The sequence below is a fragment of the Phanerochaete carnosa genome (assembly GCF_000300595.1).
Source record: "Phanerochaete carnosa HHB-10118-sp unplaced genomic scaffold PHACAscaffold_1, whole genome shotgun sequence".
Lineage (NCBI taxonomy): Eukaryota > Fungi > Basidiomycota > Agaricomycetes > Polyporales > Phanerochaetaceae > Phanerochaete > Phanerochaete carnosa.
The window spans coordinates 5,147,133-5,164,673 of NW_006767628.1; the positions used below are offsets into that span (position 1 = coordinate 5,147,133).

Sequence of the window (17,541 nt, forward strand, 5' to 3'; positions counted from 1 at the left end):
CGGAAGCCCAGACAGGAAGCCGACGCGCAGAGCAAGGGGATGGCTGGTTCTGCCTGTACAAGCGGCAGTAAACTGCTCCGGGATTCCACAGGCTTCAGGTGAATGTCTCCCGGCCTTCAAGACGCATTTCAAGTTTCGATATCGCCAAGAAGTCGCCAGAGAAGGCGTGCAAGAGCCACATGATGCTGGCCAGATCCGAAGTTTTGCTCGGCACACCTAGAACGTCGAACGGGCCGAACGAACGCCTACGCCTCGAGGCTCCTATCTCTTCCAGGTCCTTTGCGTTTATGCTGGCAGTCGAGGGGAGCACGAGGAATGTGCGAAGGCGATCCGCGGCACCAGGGCGTCGCTGCTGATGTCGTTCGATGTCGTGCGCCTGAGCTCGGCGCTGACCTTGTCCACCTTGGCGCCTCGCTATCGACACGCCCTACGGGACCTGCTATACTCGTCAGACAAGGGGCCCACAAGATGCAAGACGAGGCAGAGCGCTTGGTGCCGGCCACATGGATGCTGGACGGCGAGACGGAGGGCTATGTGTGGTGCGGGCGGACACTGAGCTGGCAGAGGCGGCGACATCTACCATAACTATTTAACCAAGGTATGTAGCATGTTCGCTGTTAGCTATCGGCGCTGACGGCCATCCTCTCTAGGTGCCCTTCGTCGTAGTCAGGCGACATGAAGTCGAAGAAGAGCCACAAATCTGCGCGCATCTGCAGTATCCGCCACGGCACCGTCCTCTTTGGGATGAATCCCCCGCTTGAATCCACTACCATGACAAAGATGTCATCACATTCCGCCTCCTCTGCCCCTCGGCCCACGCCCTCCATACTACTCGACGAGAGCACCCGGACACCCCCTCGATTCTGATCGCTATCGGCACCAAGTCAACGAGGAGATAGCAGTTTCTAAGCCGACTTCGGTATACCACCCATACCCTTTCGCGAACCATCCAACAGTGCATCGCGGCTCTATGTAGTGGGGACCCAGACCCTGCTGCACCCACGGAGCATCGTCAGGATCACACAAGATGTGGACGACTGGTCAGACAAGATGGCGTCATCAGTGAACACGATCCCCTCGCTCTCATACTCTGGCCACCGCAGCATCAAGTCTTCGTCCCTGCTTGACGACGTGGAGGATGGCGAGGAGAATGGCGAGAGCTCTGGCCAGTGTAACCGGTGCATGTCGAGAACGGCTGAGAGACCTGAGAGTGTTGCCGATCGCCGCATGGAAGGAAAACATATACGCAGACGAAAGCGGTCGTTGTTCCCTCCGGTCGCGGTCAACACGATACCGCGTTCGAGCAGGCCGAATGCCGATGGCAAGGGCGAGGAGATGCGGGGGTCGGCCGTGTTTGGAAAAACCGTAATTCTGAGGACAGCGAGTTCGCGGAGGTGCCGTTACCGGGGAAGTCGAGCGAGTTGCGGAGGAGGAGACGAAGCTCTGGTCGGCTGCGTATGTGCCGCTTCGGCGTCGGCTGTGATCGTGTACGGTTCCTGCCCTGCGTGGGTTCGTCGAGTGGATCGACCATCTTTCGCTGACTGTTGTGGCTGCGCCGCGACTTTCGCTGCCGTAGTGGATTGGGCGGACCAGTCATGCGAACGTCTGCATTACATCACTGTACGGTGTCTGCTCGCAATACGGTCAATTCAAACCAGCCGTACTGTCTTGGGCTTGCATTGTTTGTCTGCAAGAGAGTGTGATTCTGTCTCTCACTACATCTCGCTCACTGGTGTAGTCAATCTGTGCCATACGGTGTTTTCGAAGTAGAGACAATACAAATACAGCCGATACCCCAAACACATTGCTACGTGCTATCAGTGTGCAAGCTTTCAAGATAACTACTCAACGCCGAGAAATTGAGCCGAGCACCCTGCTTCCCAAACAGCACGTCCTGCCCAAGGAATCCTGCTATGCCCTGCCAGTCTACCGGAACCCAACACAGCCGTGTCCGCCGAGTTGGCGTCAGCGAGAAGATCCAGCCGTCCTCCTCGTAGTATATAGGCCAGGTGCGGCGCGGGAGCCAAGAACGCGATGTTGTCGCCGGTGCATCTTCGTTGAGAGGCGCCCATAGCTGAACAACCCGTTTGTCATCGTCAACTAGGACTCCGGAGCCGTCAGGGGACAGTCGCACGGTGCTGCCCCAGGTAGCCATGTTGAGGATGAGGAGACAAGCGCCCGTTGCGATGTCCCAGAGTCGCATGTCGGCATTGTAGTCAGAGGAAATGACGACGTCCCCACCAGGACTAAAGGCGACCGACGTTACCCAGAGCGTATGCCCCTCGAACGACTGAAGCAGCTCCCCTCCTTCTGCATTCCACACTATAACGCGACGATCATCACCTCCCGACGTGACGTGTTCTCCGTTCGGAGAGAAGGCGACTGAGCGCACCCAATCATTATGTCCCCTGCACGTCGCCACACGCGCTCCGGTCGCGACCTCCCAAATGATGACAGTCTTATCGCGGGAGCCCGTTGCGATGCGCCTTCCGTCGAGGGAGAAGCCGACAGAGAAAATGACGCCACTGTGTCCGACAAACTCGCGGATGAGTTTGCCCGTCGCGGCGTCCCAGAGACAGGCAGAATGCGGTCCAATGTTCCCGACTCCGGAGATACTAGCCGGTGTGAGCAGGTACCGGCTGTCCGACGAGAACATGATCCTCGACGACTGGCCGCCGAAGCAGTGCGGCACGTAGCCCAACACGCCGCTCCACATGAATGTGCCCTGGAAAGAGGGGGACCACCACGCCACGTGCAGCTCGCTTTCCCACTGGGCGCGCAGTGCTCCAGAAGCCGCATCCCAGAGTGCCACCCCACCACGATCTCCCTCTGATGCTGTAAGGATCGTCGCGTCGTCTGGTGAGAACGCTGCGTAGTGCCTGTGTTTTGACAGTAAGGATAGAGGCTTTATGCGCGCTCCCAGGTGTCCGTCTTGTACACCCCGATGGAATCGTTGTCGCGTGCCAGCAGCACATGACTTCTGTTATGAGAGAAGACGGTCGATCGGCAGTCCGCCGACTCCTCGCTGGGCGGATCGAATGACTTGATGGCGTCCTCGAGCCGCGGTGTGTTCACTGCATTCTGCGTCGCGTCCCACAGTCGGACAGTGCCATCCCTTGAGCCAGACACGATGCGAGTCCCGTCTTGGCTATAGGCGACACAGGTGACGTCATTGGTGTGCCTGGAGAACGTTTGTCGAGCCTCGCCGCTTGCAAGGTCCAAGATGAGAACAGAGTTCCCTGATCCACACGCAAACTTGTCTCTGGCTGAGGGAAAGTTGGGACTGCGGGTGGATAAGAAAGGTTGGCCTGGTAACTGAAGGTTACGGAGGTGCTCAGCGGTCTTGACATCCCAGATAGACAGCTGCCCCGAGCTTGCGTACTGTGGGGCAGCCAGAACTGTGGAACTGTCTGGTGTGAATGTTACAGAATAGGTTAAGTCCCAGCGTTCTCGCTTCAATAAGATTCGACAAGTGTACGGCGCCTCCAGGCTCCACAGGCAGACCATGTCATCTGCGCCTGACGCCATCCACAGGCCATCTGAAGACACAGCAATGGATCTGACCTGGTCTCGATGCTCGGTCAAGGTCGTCACACAGGCTCCTGTCTCGGCATCCCAGATCTTGATGGAATGGTCCCGGGAGCCAGACACGATGCGCCTGCCGTCGGGTGTAAAGACTGCGCAGAGGACCCGATTCCTATGCCCTTCCAGGGTGCAGAGAAGCACGCCGGATATAGCGTCCCAAATCTTGACTGTGCCGTCATCAGTAGTGGAGACAACGCGAGCGCCGTCCGGGGAATACTTGACAGAGTGAACTTCTTTGGAATGACCGGAGAGAACGAGAAGCGGGGTGCAGGTGAGGGCGTCCCAAAACCGAATCTTCTTATCGCCTCCCGAAGAGACGATCGTCCTGCCGTCGGGCGAAAAGTCGACGGCGCTCACCCATTGACCTTCATGTGCAGTGACCGTGCCCAGGCAAGCGTCCCAAGAGCCTGTCACGCCCCCGAAAACCTTAACAGAGTTCTCCGCGCGACACTCGCCTGCGTAGTTCCGCGCAAGTGCCGTCTTCCTCGGAATGAGTAGCAGGATCAAATGGTACAGCTGCAGCGCTGAACCACTGATCGCAGGGAAGTAGCCGACAATGAGCCGCTCGCAGTCGCCCAGCAGCACTGCAATGTTCTGGGCTCGGTCATCATTCATGTCCTACTCAAAATTTTAGACACAAGAGTCATTGCGGAGAGTAAATTGCACGCACCATAAGCTTGCGCCGGGACTCTCTCAGGCCCGAGACAGCTTCCCTCAGCACTCCGAGCACGCTGCAGGCCTCGACCCAGTACAGCAATCGGTTCTCCACAAGCTCCTCAAGTGGTTCGAGAATCTCGACGGACGAAAGCTCTCCGTTCACCAGATGAGTGCACCAGTACCCACAGGCATACCTCACATGCGCTGGTATCGCCTTCTTCCTGAGATCGAGCAGGTTCGGAATCTGGGTGTTGAGCAGAGAGGGGTCCCGAATATTGCAGATGTCTCGCCTCAACTCTTGCATGGCCGCCAGGCACCCACGAAGCAGCTCCGTATGTTGCTGCCGTGAATTGATGGTGAAATGTTGGCTTGTGCAGCGACTTGGGTCCATTAGGAACTCAGCAAAGGTCTGGTGTATAATGCGAATGCTGGATGGGGAATCTTCAGACGTCGGTACAACGAGGATGGAACGGAGAAGCACAAGGAAGCTGTACACGGTATGAGCACTGAGCCTGCCAGCCAGATATGCGAGGCTGGAAATCGGAAGTGGATCTCGGACGGCTGCTATGATGACAGCCAGGACAGACTTGAGTCGTCCCGACAGGCCTTCCGATACATCAGAGAAGGCGCTCTCGAGCACCCGCAAGTACAGCTGATCGAGGAATTGGTTATATGAAATTGTAGTGGATGCAAATGTCCTGAGCTGTCCAATAGGATCGCTGTATTTTCGGTCTTCAATAAACTTGGCTGCAGTCGTGGCAATGATGAAAAGGCCACCGGCAAGTTGTGTCAGCATTGCGATGTCGGCCTTGTCAGGCCAGGACTCTGGGACGTCCGACAGAGCTACGGTAAGATAGCGCTCGATGTCTGCATTGACAGACTCAGGCTGTGATACAATCTTGTATAAGGGTTGCTGGCCAAACGCGCTACGACGATCGTGAGCGTTGAAGAGAGTGATGATGTGATGGCTGGGGCCACTGGTGACAAAGAATCGGAGGCGAGATAGAGTCTGTGCATGTTTGAGCAAAGCGGACAGGACCATAGAAGTGATATAGTGATCTCGACACTCATCGAGTGCATCGATCACCACGACGCATGGAGGGAAGTCGTCGCGGAGCTGTGCCAGTGGTTGCATGATCAGCTCGTTGAATTGGCGAGAGACATCGGAGCGTAAGATGAGAGGGTCTTTCTGGACTATCTCAGCGACCTGATCCTTGTAAGGTTTATAGAACAATCCGAGTTGGTATCCAATTGTCGTAAAAATCATCGAGGCGTCACCGCAATCGTTATCCAACAGAGAGCAAAAAAAACTCGCCCCCAGAACACCTTCTGCACGGCACCGCTCTGCAACGGTGTATGCGATCGTCGTCTTGCCGGTACCAGTCGGACTTTCTAGCCACAAAATATTAGATTGGCTGCGAGCAACGTCCTGAGGAGAATCGGCCTTATCGCCAGCTGTGTGTCGATCAAGCGCCCAGGTATAGATAACGCTCAAGGTGTCGGTACATGTCCCTTCGAGACAAGCCACCCGCTCCGGGCGACAGTTGAATGGAGCAGAGGCTGCATACGGGAGCGCCGGATTGCCTGGGTTGAGGTGGTCAAAACAATTCCACCGCCTATTGCCACCGTACATACCTTCAGCCTGAGGACCGGACGACGTTTGCAGATGCTAGGAAGGTTCGAAGGTCGATCAGTGGATCATATGACCGCCTGAAGATACTCACTTGAGCATTGTCGTGTGTTACATTAGGCATCTTCCCGACGCGCAGTGAGTTCCTCTTAGAGAGGCGCATGTAATCCTGTTCGTCGATAGTCAGCGCAGGCGCAGATTACTCGAGGCCACTCGACATACATCTAACGGAAGCTCAATTGCCGGTGCACTTTCCTGCAGTTCGAAAGAGGTTATATCACCTGATATACTCACAAGCGAGATTCAGGTGTTTCTTACCGTGAAAATCTTGATTGACCGAGACAACCTCTGCACGAAGCCAGCGATTTTCTTTGCTTCTTTGTCCGCGTTCAGTATTCTCAGTAGCTTGTTCCGAGGCTTGAGATACACAGCTTCATCATTGATCGCTTTCCAAGAGCTGCACAACATGAGTAGTCTAGAGCGGTGCTATGAACACGAGACTCACGACAGTAGTCGGTCTATTCTAGCCTGTATCGCGGGCGATGTGATCGATCTGTGCAGCTCTGCACGTTCCCCCATCATCGTGGTCAAGTCACAGGCCAACCTCGCAAGCTCCTTGATGTCTTCGGTGTCCCCATGCGATTTCTGGCTTCAGCGTGAGTACATCTGTTGAGCAAGACGACGCATGATACACACCTGGACCATCGCCAAAACTGCTGACAGGCTGGTGATGTCCTTCTGCAGGCCTGGCACGTCAAAATCTCCCGCAACTTCGTTCAATACGTCCAAAGCGCATTGAAGGCCATCGATGGCGGTGGATTTGGCATCTTGAGCCTCGTTTAATGGCAATTTTTGATTTGGATGACGGCGCATAGCTGCCAGCGTAGCGGTTCAAGCGATGACTCGTCGCAGTGCACAGACCTCGCATTTGAAGCATGGAAGCAAAGTCACGAGCGAGAGAAGGTGTGTTCGGCGTCCGCCGATTGGCTGCAACTGACGCTGAGTCGTAAGATCATCCGGACTGCGAGGTGTCACAGCTCGTCAGATTCTTGACTCGCTGGTAGTTGACCAGTTTTCTGCCGTACAGTTAGTGCGCATGACGACAATAGCGTTAGGAGCAAAAACCAACGAGTACTTATTTGTATATCTTCTTGAGCAAGGAGCCGCTTTGCGGCCGTCTACGATGGAAGAGAGCTTGCGAGTGATACCACTTGTAAAGGGAGCTCATGGGCGCTTCTGAGTGGCTAGTCCGGTGTAACTTAATAAGTTCCCGTGTCTAGGCCGCCGAACTGAAACTCTTGGTAAAGGCTGTGCAACTGCCAGCTCTAGCAGCCAGAACAGGTGTAAGTTATCCACGGCCTCCATCACCAATTACATAGAGAACGTACCGTTTGACCTGTAAACTGAAAGAAGACGCATAATCGGCCAGCTGATTTGTATTCACGACTTGAATTGATTGCTCACTGGGGTACACTTCAAAGCAGACTCATGCAAGACCGTATCTCTGCGACTGTTGATTTCTCTGGTATTTGCTAGTGGTCATCAAGATAAACAGGACAGGGAGACAGGAGGTCTCCATGGCTCATAGCATGTGCACTTTGGTCTGTCTTGTAACTTGGTATTCAAACCTTGAGGCTCGAAGCTCGAGGTGGTTAAAGAATACTAACAAGAATTGCAGGCCTACCGGTAAGCGCTCTAACGTCGGGACCCGGAGTATCCTACATCGCTTCGCCGGGACAGTAAGAAATTTAACTGCAAGCAGGTCCCCACGATACCAAGACCGGGAGTAAACGCTTCCAAGATCGAAGGACTCGGAGCGTAGTTCGCGTGCCACGGCAAGACGATGGTCCTCGCTGCCAAGTCATCGAGAGCTCCAAGAGCATGTTTGACATCTTGTAAGTGCCCCTGCTTGTTTATGGTCTGCAAGCACGGCAACTAAGATACTGCTGGCGTAGCACGTCTGGTGAGAAGAACAAGATGCTGCCTTATCTGACCCTCCCTCTCGCCTTCTATCCTTCACGTCGCATAGCCGGTAGGCATTAGTTTACCATGGCTTCGAAGAAAGTCGATGCTCTTTCGCATCCGGCCTTGTCGATTCCGCCTATTGGACGATCTGCTTACAGCTGCATCAGTCACCACATCTCCTCCTCGCTGTCGGGCACTGAGACAGTATCCGCACACTGAACAGGTAGGCGGAAAGGCGAAATATGTTATATTAAGTGTTTGGATCCGTACATAATAATCTACGCAGCCGTGAAATATGGCCACGTTCGCCAACCCAAGTTAAGAAACCGTGGTACGAACGGCTCTTCAGACCCTGAGGCGATATGCGAACCATAGTCAACGATGCGAGAGAAAGCGACAGACGCTTTAAGCGGACGGTCGCTATCGCAAACATATCGGGTCGGGCCTCAGCTGCCTCGCCATGGACAACGTCACGGAGTTTAATGTCGCGCTCGGGAACTATGTGTCGGCATTAGCTCTGCATGTCAGATGCAGAGAGAACGAAACGCGCACCGTTACCCGCGGCCGATTGTCGTTGAGGACATGCATGACCAGCGCCTGCGACGCGCGCTTTCACTAAGGCGTCAGATTCCTTCTCGCCGCTCCTGGATGTGCTCCTCGCGTTGGTGATCTGACGTAGGCATTCACGAGGCCCTCTCCTGCGCAGCTGGCGCAAACCCGCTCGCCCCGTCTCCAAAGCCCCCTTAGTCGCTGGTAGACATGGGCGGAAGTAGAGGGCCACCCGATGATCTTCTCTGCGGTTCCCGCCGCAGATCCAGGAAGCCCGGCGGAAGCTGGATCCCTTGAAGTTTCACGCCTCAGTTGCGCAGGTTCGAGCGGTGCTCGATGAAGTCGCCCCACCAGACGTGCAGGCCCGCCGAGGCCCAAGTAGACGCTTGTACAGGCTGGACGCGAGAGATGGCGCGGAAGGGATGCCGGTAAGAAGAGGTGCTGGTTCAGTGGTTCACCACGTCAGTGAAGTGTGAGCCGATCCCTGCTCAAGAGCGACGTAGTCGGGAATTGTGAGAGCATCGGTTAGAGGAAGGGCGTGGGGGAGGTACTGGATACACTAGCGGCGCATCAGCGGCTGCACGACACATGTGTACGGCGGTACTCACAAGAGATGTAGAGTATTGTCGATCTATCACTTAACCTCAGAATATGAATCATTGGTGTCCTTGATATCGTTGAATCGATAGCCGAAGCACTGCGATTGAATCGGAAAAATTGAGCATACTCGACCCTAAACTTCTATATTCAGACTCACCACGGACTGAGCCTCCTACCACGGCTTGCGTATCTCTATCCACCGCTGCTCGCCCTCGTCATGGCCTGTGGTCACTGTCTTCGACGAGCGCGACCTGCTCGTCGTCAAGCCCACCTCATGGCCTAATTGTCGGTCAGTAGACCAATCAAAGCGCGGAGATAGAGCTCACGAGTGAAACGTTTGTGCTGACTTGCCGCGGCTTACGCTTGTCCAGCAGTACGGCTACAAAATTCGAGGTGCGCTCTCCGCTCGGCCCTCCGAATCTCTTGACTTCCTCTTCCCGGGCAGCGCTCGCGCCGCGGAACAGGAGTCCGATTACATGCCGAGCTCGCTTTCGCGACGGCAGCGAGGATCGCCCAGGGCGGTGCGCGCGACTTGAGCTGAGGACAAGCCACACAGCCCGACGCGGATTCTGTTCAACATAAGTCAGAGATACAGGAGCGTTGGGCATCGGCGATCACTCACCATCCAGCGTTGTCTTGCCTTCGCTCACTACTTTCGCAAAGTTTGGTCGAAAGACCACGGAGCTAGCCTATCCACATTCTGCTGCTCTTTTCTCCAAGAGCTTGATCCTACTCGGCACGAACGATATGGGCGCGAATAGCCGAAGCGACGCTATGGGAGTGCGCTTGTGTGTACTCGGCGGGTCGGCAGTGGCTCGGACAGATGGCAGGCATACAGGTTCATGTTCTGCAGCCTAATCTTCGAGCGCTACTGCTGCTCAGGATCGTGAGTTCATCGTTCTCCCTCTCAGCTTAGCCGTCTTGGCCTCTAGAGCCTTCGGGCTGAGAAGCTAGCGGCATTCTTGAGCGTTAATGAGTCCAGGGAGAGCGAGTGTACACACTTTGCCAGATCGCCGCTATCAGGTTCGCGGAACGCTGTATAATAGTACGCCTGCGATGCAGTCAGCATGTGGGTTGGTCGATGGAGGAGGCTAGCGCACCGACAGAAGTCTGCCCCACCAGTGAGAACTGTCGAACAAGTAACTCCGCGATGCCCGAACGATGTTTGCCGGGTCGTCGTCATCAGATTCGCGGAACGTTGAATAATAGTACGCCTGTGATGCAGTCAGCATGGGGGTTGGTTGATGGAGGAGGCTAGCGCACCGACAGAAGTCCGCCCCACCGAAGAAGTAACGCCGCGATGCCCGAACGATGCTGCTTCGGCTAAGAATTGGTGCCTGAGGCCTGCAGTCGTGTCGTATGAACGTCCACGGAGCTCGCAAAGCATGAGCTTGGGACGGACAAGGTCGTGGTCGCGGGCAATGCACTGACCGCACGGCGCGCACGCGGACGTGACCATCCAGGGCTCGTGACAAGATGTGACAGATGCGACACTGATCTGTGATGTCACGCGTATCTTCTCTGCCCGAACGAATGTCAGTCCGACGCGTCTTCTCTTCTAGGAATCGATGAATGTCGCAGGGTGCGCTGCCTTTCCAACCATCGGATACGTACACCATTGCTAATCCTTCATATCCATGTGAAGGTCGAGTCTGGAGTAATGGGGAGCAAAGCGACAAGAAGTCGTTGTACGAACGCGGACGGACGCCATTTATATCTATAGCCTGGAGCTTATCTGCGTGGTGAGTATTGTTATTACTTTTTTAACGAAGCTGCTAATTCCTCGATAGCGTTTTCTAGCCCTGTCATTGTCCCGTCGGATAATCCTCATCAACCTGTACTGCGCCATCGGCCCTCACGTCGGTCCTTGGCAGCTCCACATGCACCGAGGTTCCCTGTACTTCGCCCTGCTTGTCACTATCACCTGCTCCTAGCGTTTCATTTCCAACACCTCCTAGCAAGGATAGCCGTTGTCCTCCCTTCCGATCGTGTTCTCAGGCCGTTCACGGCGGCTCAAGAATCCGGTCAGAGCTGTAGGAAGCTCGAGAACGGTTCCTCATCACTGTGCAGAGGTACACCAGACACCTGCTGTCGCTCAAAGTTCGCATCGGCTTCGTCGATCGGGGCAGCTCGAAGCATGCGAACGTGATCACCGTAGTCTTGTGCCTAGTAGTGAGTCTAGCTGTCGTTCAGCTCGTTCGTCGCTCATAAATCCCTGGAATCAGACTCGCTTGACGCGCCATTACATGCCTATGTTCAGACCTTGGCTCTGCTGCCATCCAACGGAGTTCCGTATCCTGTGCATCTCGACTTATTGCTCTGGATCTCGCCTCCCTCAAGCGCAACCCTCCCCTCTAGGTCGGAGCTATGCCGCAGGAGCGCGAGTTTCTTCTAGTCTTGGATTGTTTCAGCCGGCCGTTCAATGCAGCCACGACCGAGGCGCGGAACAACAGCAGCGCTGGGCACAGCTTGCCAACGGCCCTCCTGCGATCCCAGTGCCAGGACAAACGGCCGACGCCATCGCGCCCGCAGCACAAGAGTTGCAGACGAGGCGGACGACAGGATCCACATCTTCGATTTCCCTCGCTGCGCATACACCGCGCGGGCACTCGCCGACGTGGTCCACAAGGTCTGCCTGCCCCTTGCCTTCAACCGCCAGCAGGTACTGTTCGCGTACAGGATGTACACGCGTGCGATGCCGCTTAGCTGGATGCGGAGCACGCTCTTCAACAAGGCCTTCTCGGTCGACGTCTGGGACACGGTGTGCTCCATGGGCCTGTTCTCGCTCCGGCTGCCGTTCACGGCGAGCAACACGGCGATAAAGATGTTCAAGCATGCGGCCAGTCCTGACGAGCGGCGCGCGAAGTTCAAGACGAATTTGTTCAGCTGGTCGCACGAGGTGGAGAAGCGGCTCGGCGCCCAGCCGGGGGAGGGGGAGGGCTATGCCCAAGCGGACCAGAACGAGGACCGGGTCTTCATGAGCAGCTTCAACGAGTCCAAGTCTTCGGCGGTCGCAGAGAAGAAGGACGACAAGAAGTGAAGCTCATCTTATCCAAATTCTCGAATATGTCGCGGTACAGCTCCGTTGACGATCGGCAGAAGGACATAAAGCGATAACTTTTCGAGCAAAGAGGTATGCGTTCGAGACGGACTTCCTGGAGGTGTGGTTTGCGGGGTGTTACTGCGGTGCGTGCTGACCCTGTCATGTTACGAAGCCCACACTCACGCACCTCCGCAGACATCGGCGGCGGGCTGGTGTCGAACGACACCCTTCTGCGCTGGATGGTGTGCCAATGCTACCTGTCAAACACCAGTATCCGGCTCCGCGCTGGGCTTCTGCGCGACATCGGGCTCGACCCGCGTCACTCTACCCCGTCGTGCAGAATCGTCCTGCGCCGTTGTACTACACAGTATCCGTGCCCGTGCCTGACAGCGCCGGCGTCGCGCGCCTGAGCGAAGAGGGGGAGGACTTCTCGGATGCGCTGAGCCCGGTGTACGACCAGCTCGCGCTCGCGCATGGCTGGTGGGTGCTCGAGCTATTGCCGATGCGCCATCGCGTACAGCGCGCCGCGGACGGCCGGTGGGAGACAGAGGTGTATGCGAACATAGGCTGCGCACGCGTCATCCCGAAGCAGGAGACGCGTCCAGTGTACGCGAAAATGCGAATGCGTGCGGGAACGGCATATGAGCGGAGGAAATTCTTAATGTTGAGCCGACGTGGGTGGCCTAGGATCGTCGGGTGGGTGTAGGAGCATGGGCTCGAGTTTTGCTTTTTTCTTCTTTCTTTCACGACGGCTTTTCGGGTGCATTGTCAAAGTTCACTGTTATCGGCTACCAGTGATTTCTCTTTTACTGTAGGCTCATAATAATGAACTTATCTGTAGCACTAAAATTATGTACGACATCTGTAACTATGAACCAAAGAAATCGTAGGGCCTCACATTGACGGTATTTGCCTGTGGGATACTCATCCGCTAGCAGGCGGGCACAGATGCTGTCAACTGTTGTCCGTGAGACCCACCGTCGGCGAAGTACTTCGGGAAGTTTTGAAGGTGTAGCATAAGTACCAGCTGCCTCTATGATTTAGTGATACGAAGGTCGCACGAGAACGAAGGCGAGACAACACATAAGAGACCGTGAATTTCTGGCAATTATGATCAAACGAGAATAGACAAGAACATTGGACATATGGGAAGTAAATATTGACCAATCTGTTTTGCTCTTGAATTTTAGTCGCATGCCGCTTATACTAAACGCCTCCACCTATCTTTCTCTTTGGCTTGTCTCTGCACAGAAAGACTGCTCAGCTAGATGTCAAGTAATTTCACTTTCCAGTATGTACCTTTTTCTCCCGAGCTTCCTCCACATCTGCCTCAGTTAGATCAAACAGTGCCGGCTGCAAGTATCTCCCGTCTGGCAGGTCAGGATCGTACTGAAGCGTGACGAGCCGTTTCGTATGGCTGTTCAGACCCCCCACAACCCTGTCAGAGAACATGCAGAAGTCTTCTTTTGAATGTTTCTCCCCGCAGAGAACTTGGAACCGTTCTAGTCGTGGGAATGCGTAAAGAAGGGAAGTGACCATGGACCAATCACGAGTGTGGAGATAAGGGTGTGATTCCATAGAGATGCTCTCGCAGTCAGCGAGGACAATTTGGCGGACAAACCAGGCCTCATTGCCGCCGGCGTAAGGTGCAGACTTGACAACTTGGACAGAGACGTGTGGGTTCGATTTTAGTACTTCACTGGACAGAGAACCAACGAATCTGTAAGTGTCTTAGGGTCATACCGTGAGTACAATAATCTGATAGAGAGATTAATCGAGCTCACCTGCAGTCGCCTCCTTGACATCAAACCGTGAAAGCGCAAGCTCGCTGTCGTCGAAGAACGTCCGAATGAGCTCAATGATGGCACATGTCTCTGCAGGGACTGCTGGCCCTGCCGTTCGACGTCTGCTGAACGAATGTCGTGTGCTCGCGGCGGCCAGCATCCATGCGGGAACTACCATGTTGTTTGTGCATTCCCACATGAGGACTGAGCGAATATGGCTGAAGGCACCTGTGCAGACGTTGCTCGTGGCGTCAGTCGTTGTGAGTTGGTCACCCGACCATGTAACCCCGATGAAATCAACTTTTTCCAGGTAGGTGATATCCCCTAGTGTGCGGAGCAGGATTCGAAACGAGGGAAAGCTGCAATCCCAGAGTGTCAAGGAGGTGATGCTCCGCAACGAGCTCTTCAGACCCGCACTGTGCGATAGCAAAACGCGGATGGACTTGTCACTAGGATGATGCTGGATGTTACGGCACGCGGGGAGGAGGCGGACGAGAGCCGTCCAGAGTAGATAATCATGAGGGCTGGTGTGATAGAAGTGCAGCTTGGTGATATGTTCTGCGAGCCAGGCTGATAACGGGGACCGCACTATACTGTATAGCATGCGACAGTCCTCCTCAGTTCTCAGCGAAAGCTGGGCGAAGAGGCGAGGACGAAAGTGTTGGCACCAGGATTGTGAGATTAGCGACAGTGCTGAGAGGCCGGATTTGCGCCGGGTAACGGTGCTCGGCAGGAGGTCATAGATGTGGTCACGCAGCTTAGTGGGGAGCCGCTCCCAAAAACGCAGAAACATTTCACTACCTGGAGGAGCAGTGTAAGTGGATATCCGTGCAGTATTTGAAGATAATGACTGCCTTCGACACACCTATCAGACGAGAGAGAAAGAGCTAGCAAAGTCCGCGGGTCAGTTTGTGGCCTGTGAAATTGTCGAGTGAAGGACAGATTTTTCATACCATCGACTGGGATAGATCTTGCACGAATCCGGCGACCTTTCCAGCGTCACGGTCCCTATTGCCATTCCCCAAACTCAGCAATTTGCGCCACGACGTGATCTTCACAGCCTCGTCTTTGATCGTTTTCCACGACCTGCGCCCATATGAGCATTCATGAGCAATACCATCGACAACACACTCACGAGAGCATTTTGTTGACCGCCGTTTCCACCTGGGGTGATGCATTCTGTCCGCTGGTTTCTGTGTACTTGTTCACCGTCTCGGTCAGATCTTTCATGTCCTTGTTTAGCTCGCCGATGGATTCAGCATTCGCGCGCGAGTTCTGGCCCCGAATGAGAATTAGCACTCATGAGGACATTGCGGAGCACATGCCTGGATCGTGTTCAACACAGTCAAAAGACAGCTGATACCGGCCTGCAAGCCTGGGACAGGGGGACAGCTGGCGACGCCATTGAACGCGTCGAGAGCCTGCTTCAGAGAGTAGGCAGCATTCTTGGTGTCCCTGCTCAGTGGCTCCCTCCTGAACCAGTCCATTGTTTGTGTAGTCAGCGGAGGTAAGCAATAGCAACGAAAAGCGAAAGGCTTCGAGAGGATCGATCTGCCTGGGAGGATGAACAAGGAGCTGCTCCTTTACCACAGTCTTGTCGCGCTCTCGGTGGGAAGCTTTGTGTAAGTGACGATATGCGAAGGCCAGAGACGAGATAGTTTTCGGGCCGTAGGCTGGCAGCGGGGGGTATTTCGAGTGCAACTCGACGATGGTGGCTGTCGCAATCCGAGAGGAAATGCGACAGCGAGTACTATTCTATGGCGCAGGCGGTGCTTGCATCACATCATGAAGATGCAGCGCGCAGCAGCGATCAGAATCCGACGCGACGCGTGACGGGCGAGATTGGTGACGGTACATCATGATGATCTGTCACACCGCCTCCATCACGCAGGGGCGGACCGCGCGCACGGGGCTAATTTTATACTATTTTGCGCAGATAGAGGTACAAAAACATATTCAGTTTGTTTCATAAATACACTTAAGCTATTTCCCCATGGGGATGTTATTGTTTTAGTGGTACAAAAATATACACTGCTTTTACACCTTTTGAGGTATTAGAAGAGTCGAAATATCCTCAGGGCAAAATTATCATCATTTACTTCTCCATATTTTCCCAAAAAGGTTTCCTCCAGGTGAGGCAAAAAGAGCGAACTTATTTTGTGGTTCCTGTCTCTGCAAAATATGAGGTAGAAAAGCTGGACTTTTATCAGGGAAATTCGTATGGAAAAAACTGAAATTTCTTTCAGACATAAGATTGATCGCCCACTCATAGCCTATTACCCGTCCACTGTGCGCCCACTCATCGCCCCGCACATTAATGGCCACTTACTAGGAAATTGCCCACACATTACCCACACATTGCCCACTCATTGCCGAAACAGTGGTGGCCACTTACCAGTAAATCACCACTTACAATGCAGGTCCCTCCACTGCTTAGTGCTAAGCAGGGTTGCCTCGCCGGATCAAATTTTGCGAAGCTTTCTCACCACTGTCACCGGCGGGCTTCTCCCACCCTGGTCGTCATCATGTACTCGCCCCTTGGTGCTGTCCGCAACGAGCCCTGCGGACTCATTCCTTGCATCATCACCGCTCCTGACACCGGTGCACTCACGTGAGAGCACTACAGACTCGCAGACAGATGTGACGAGCGTCGCGTCATTGCGGCGTTGACACTCCAGATGCGGCTGCATGCGCTGCGCATGCAGACGGATCTGACAGACATGTGCTGGAGTGCTGATGTGCAGCTGATACCTGTTGAGCATAACTGAGCGGGCTCACATCCGCATCCAGTCGTGTGCCTGCCCAAGGTTGTCGTCATCTCTAGCCTGGAGCACGTTGAGATACCCACGCAGAGACTCAGAGCGCTGCAGTACCAGAAGGTGTTCTTTGCCACCGATGTTGTCCTGGGGCTGTTTGTCAATGTTCCCTCCAAAGGGACCCTCAACCTTCCTGCCAACTTCATCATGGTTTATGTGTGTCTGTCGGACCCACATGAGCAGCCTGCAACCCTGGAGACTTTGATATGTTAGCACTGAAATATCACCGTTACCGAGCTGATTGCAAAATAGCTCAACTGCTTTGCCATGAATGCAGATGCCATCGCCTTGCCTGCTGTTTGCCAGGCCTACATGACTTACCGTTCCTCTGCCAACACGCCGCTCTCAGCCTCGTGCAACTCAATATCTCCCCGCCTGCAGGTATCTTTCTCATTCCCGCACAATGCGTCTCCGTCCCCCTGCTTGCGGCCCCTGCCTCTCGGCTCCACCTCCTAGCTGGCACCTTCTGCAAACAACGTCATCACCTCTAAAGACCTGCAACGACCCCGCGCGCTCACGAAGCCTCTTCCACCTGTGCTTCTCAGTGCGTCCTCCTCCTCGCCCGACTGCACCGAGGTTTACACCTTCACCCACCCCTTCCTCAACATCTACCTTGGCCAACCTCTTCTCTACCACGCGGCATCACTCACTGCTCGATGGCGAGCTGCTCACGCTGCGTGCGCACTGCGACGTCATGGTGCTCACGTGCATGTACTGCGTGCTCTGCGGGTGCAGCATCGTCGCAAGCGTTGTTGCCGCCACACCGCGTGACACCGCGTCCAGTGGGGATGCGAGCGAGGACGACGAGGAGCTCCACACTGCCGACACAAACATGCACTCGTGGGACGACGGCAGCAGTGACAGCGAGGACGCATGGCTCGGCGCCGAGATCTTTGCAGGCCGCTGCAAGGT

The 17,541-nt window shown here is 54.9% G+C and overlaps 5 protein-coding genes across 5 annotated transcripts in view; 1 reads left to right on the top strand and 4 right to left on the bottom strand.

The window, feature by feature from the left end:
- The window catches only part of PHACADRAFT_248493 (uncharacterized protein), a 2,714-nt gene extending 923 nt beyond the window's left edge, over nucleotides 1-1,791 (bottom strand). Inside the window, exons 1-2 of the mRNA XM_007391062.1 lie at nucleotides 651-1,791; nucleotides 3-598 (exon numbers count right to left, since the gene is read on the bottom strand). Of these exons, the coding sequence (XP_007391124.1) occupies nucleotides 1,283-1,531 (249 nt within the window). The 5' untranslated portion in view covers nucleotides 1,532-1,791 and the 3' untranslated portion in view covers nucleotides 3-598; nucleotides 651-1,282. The remainder of the gene's footprint in view (nucleotides 1-2; nucleotides 599-650) is intronic.
- Nucleotides 1,792-1,807: 16 nt separating this feature from the next.
- PHACADRAFT_248499 (uncharacterized protein) lies at nucleotides 1,808-4,210 on the bottom strand (the record flags this gene model as incomplete). The annotated part of the gene is made up of 3 exons (XM_007391063.1): nucleotides 2,941-4,210; nucleotides 2,637-2,905; nucleotides 1,808-2,615 (listed from the first exon to the last, which is right to left on the bottom strand). The coding sequence occupies exons 1-3, from the start codon at nucleotides 4,198-4,200 to the stop codon at nucleotides 1,808-1,810; spliced, it is 2,337 nt and encodes a 778-aa protein (XP_007391125.1). The 5' UTR covers nucleotides 4,201-4,210.
- A 27-nt stretch (nucleotides 4,211-4,237) lies between these two features.
- On the bottom strand, nucleotides 4,238-5,875 carry PHACADRAFT_135619 (uncharacterized protein; the record flags this gene model as incomplete). Its single annotated transcript, XM_007391064.1, has 1 exon — nucleotides 4,238-5,875. A coding segment is annotated over one exon (1,638 nt), but the record flags the coding sequence as incomplete, so codon positions are not given.
- A 5,340-nt stretch (nucleotides 5,876-11,215) lies between these two features.
- On the top strand, nucleotides 11,216-12,028 carry PHACADRAFT_248500 (uncharacterized protein; the record flags this gene model as incomplete). The annotated part of the gene is made up of 1 exon (XM_007391065.1): nucleotides 11,216-12,028. Exon 1 carries the CDS (start codon nucleotides 11,409-11,411, stop codon nucleotides 12,024-12,026), a length of 618 nt encoding a protein of 205 aa, XP_007391127.1. The 5' UTR covers nucleotides 11,216-11,408.
- A 1,000-nt stretch (nucleotides 12,029-13,028) lies between these two features.
- PHACADRAFT_248502 (uncharacterized protein) lies at nucleotides 13,029-14,099 on the bottom strand (the record flags this gene model as incomplete). Its single annotated transcript, XM_007391066.1, has 3 exons — nucleotides 13,814-14,099; nucleotides 13,329-13,759; nucleotides 13,029-13,272 (listed from the first exon to the last, which is right to left on the bottom strand). Coding segments are annotated over exons 1-3 (646 nt in total), but the record flags the coding sequence as incomplete, so codon positions are not given.
- Between the last annotated feature and the right edge of the window lie 3,442 nt (nucleotides 14,100-17,541).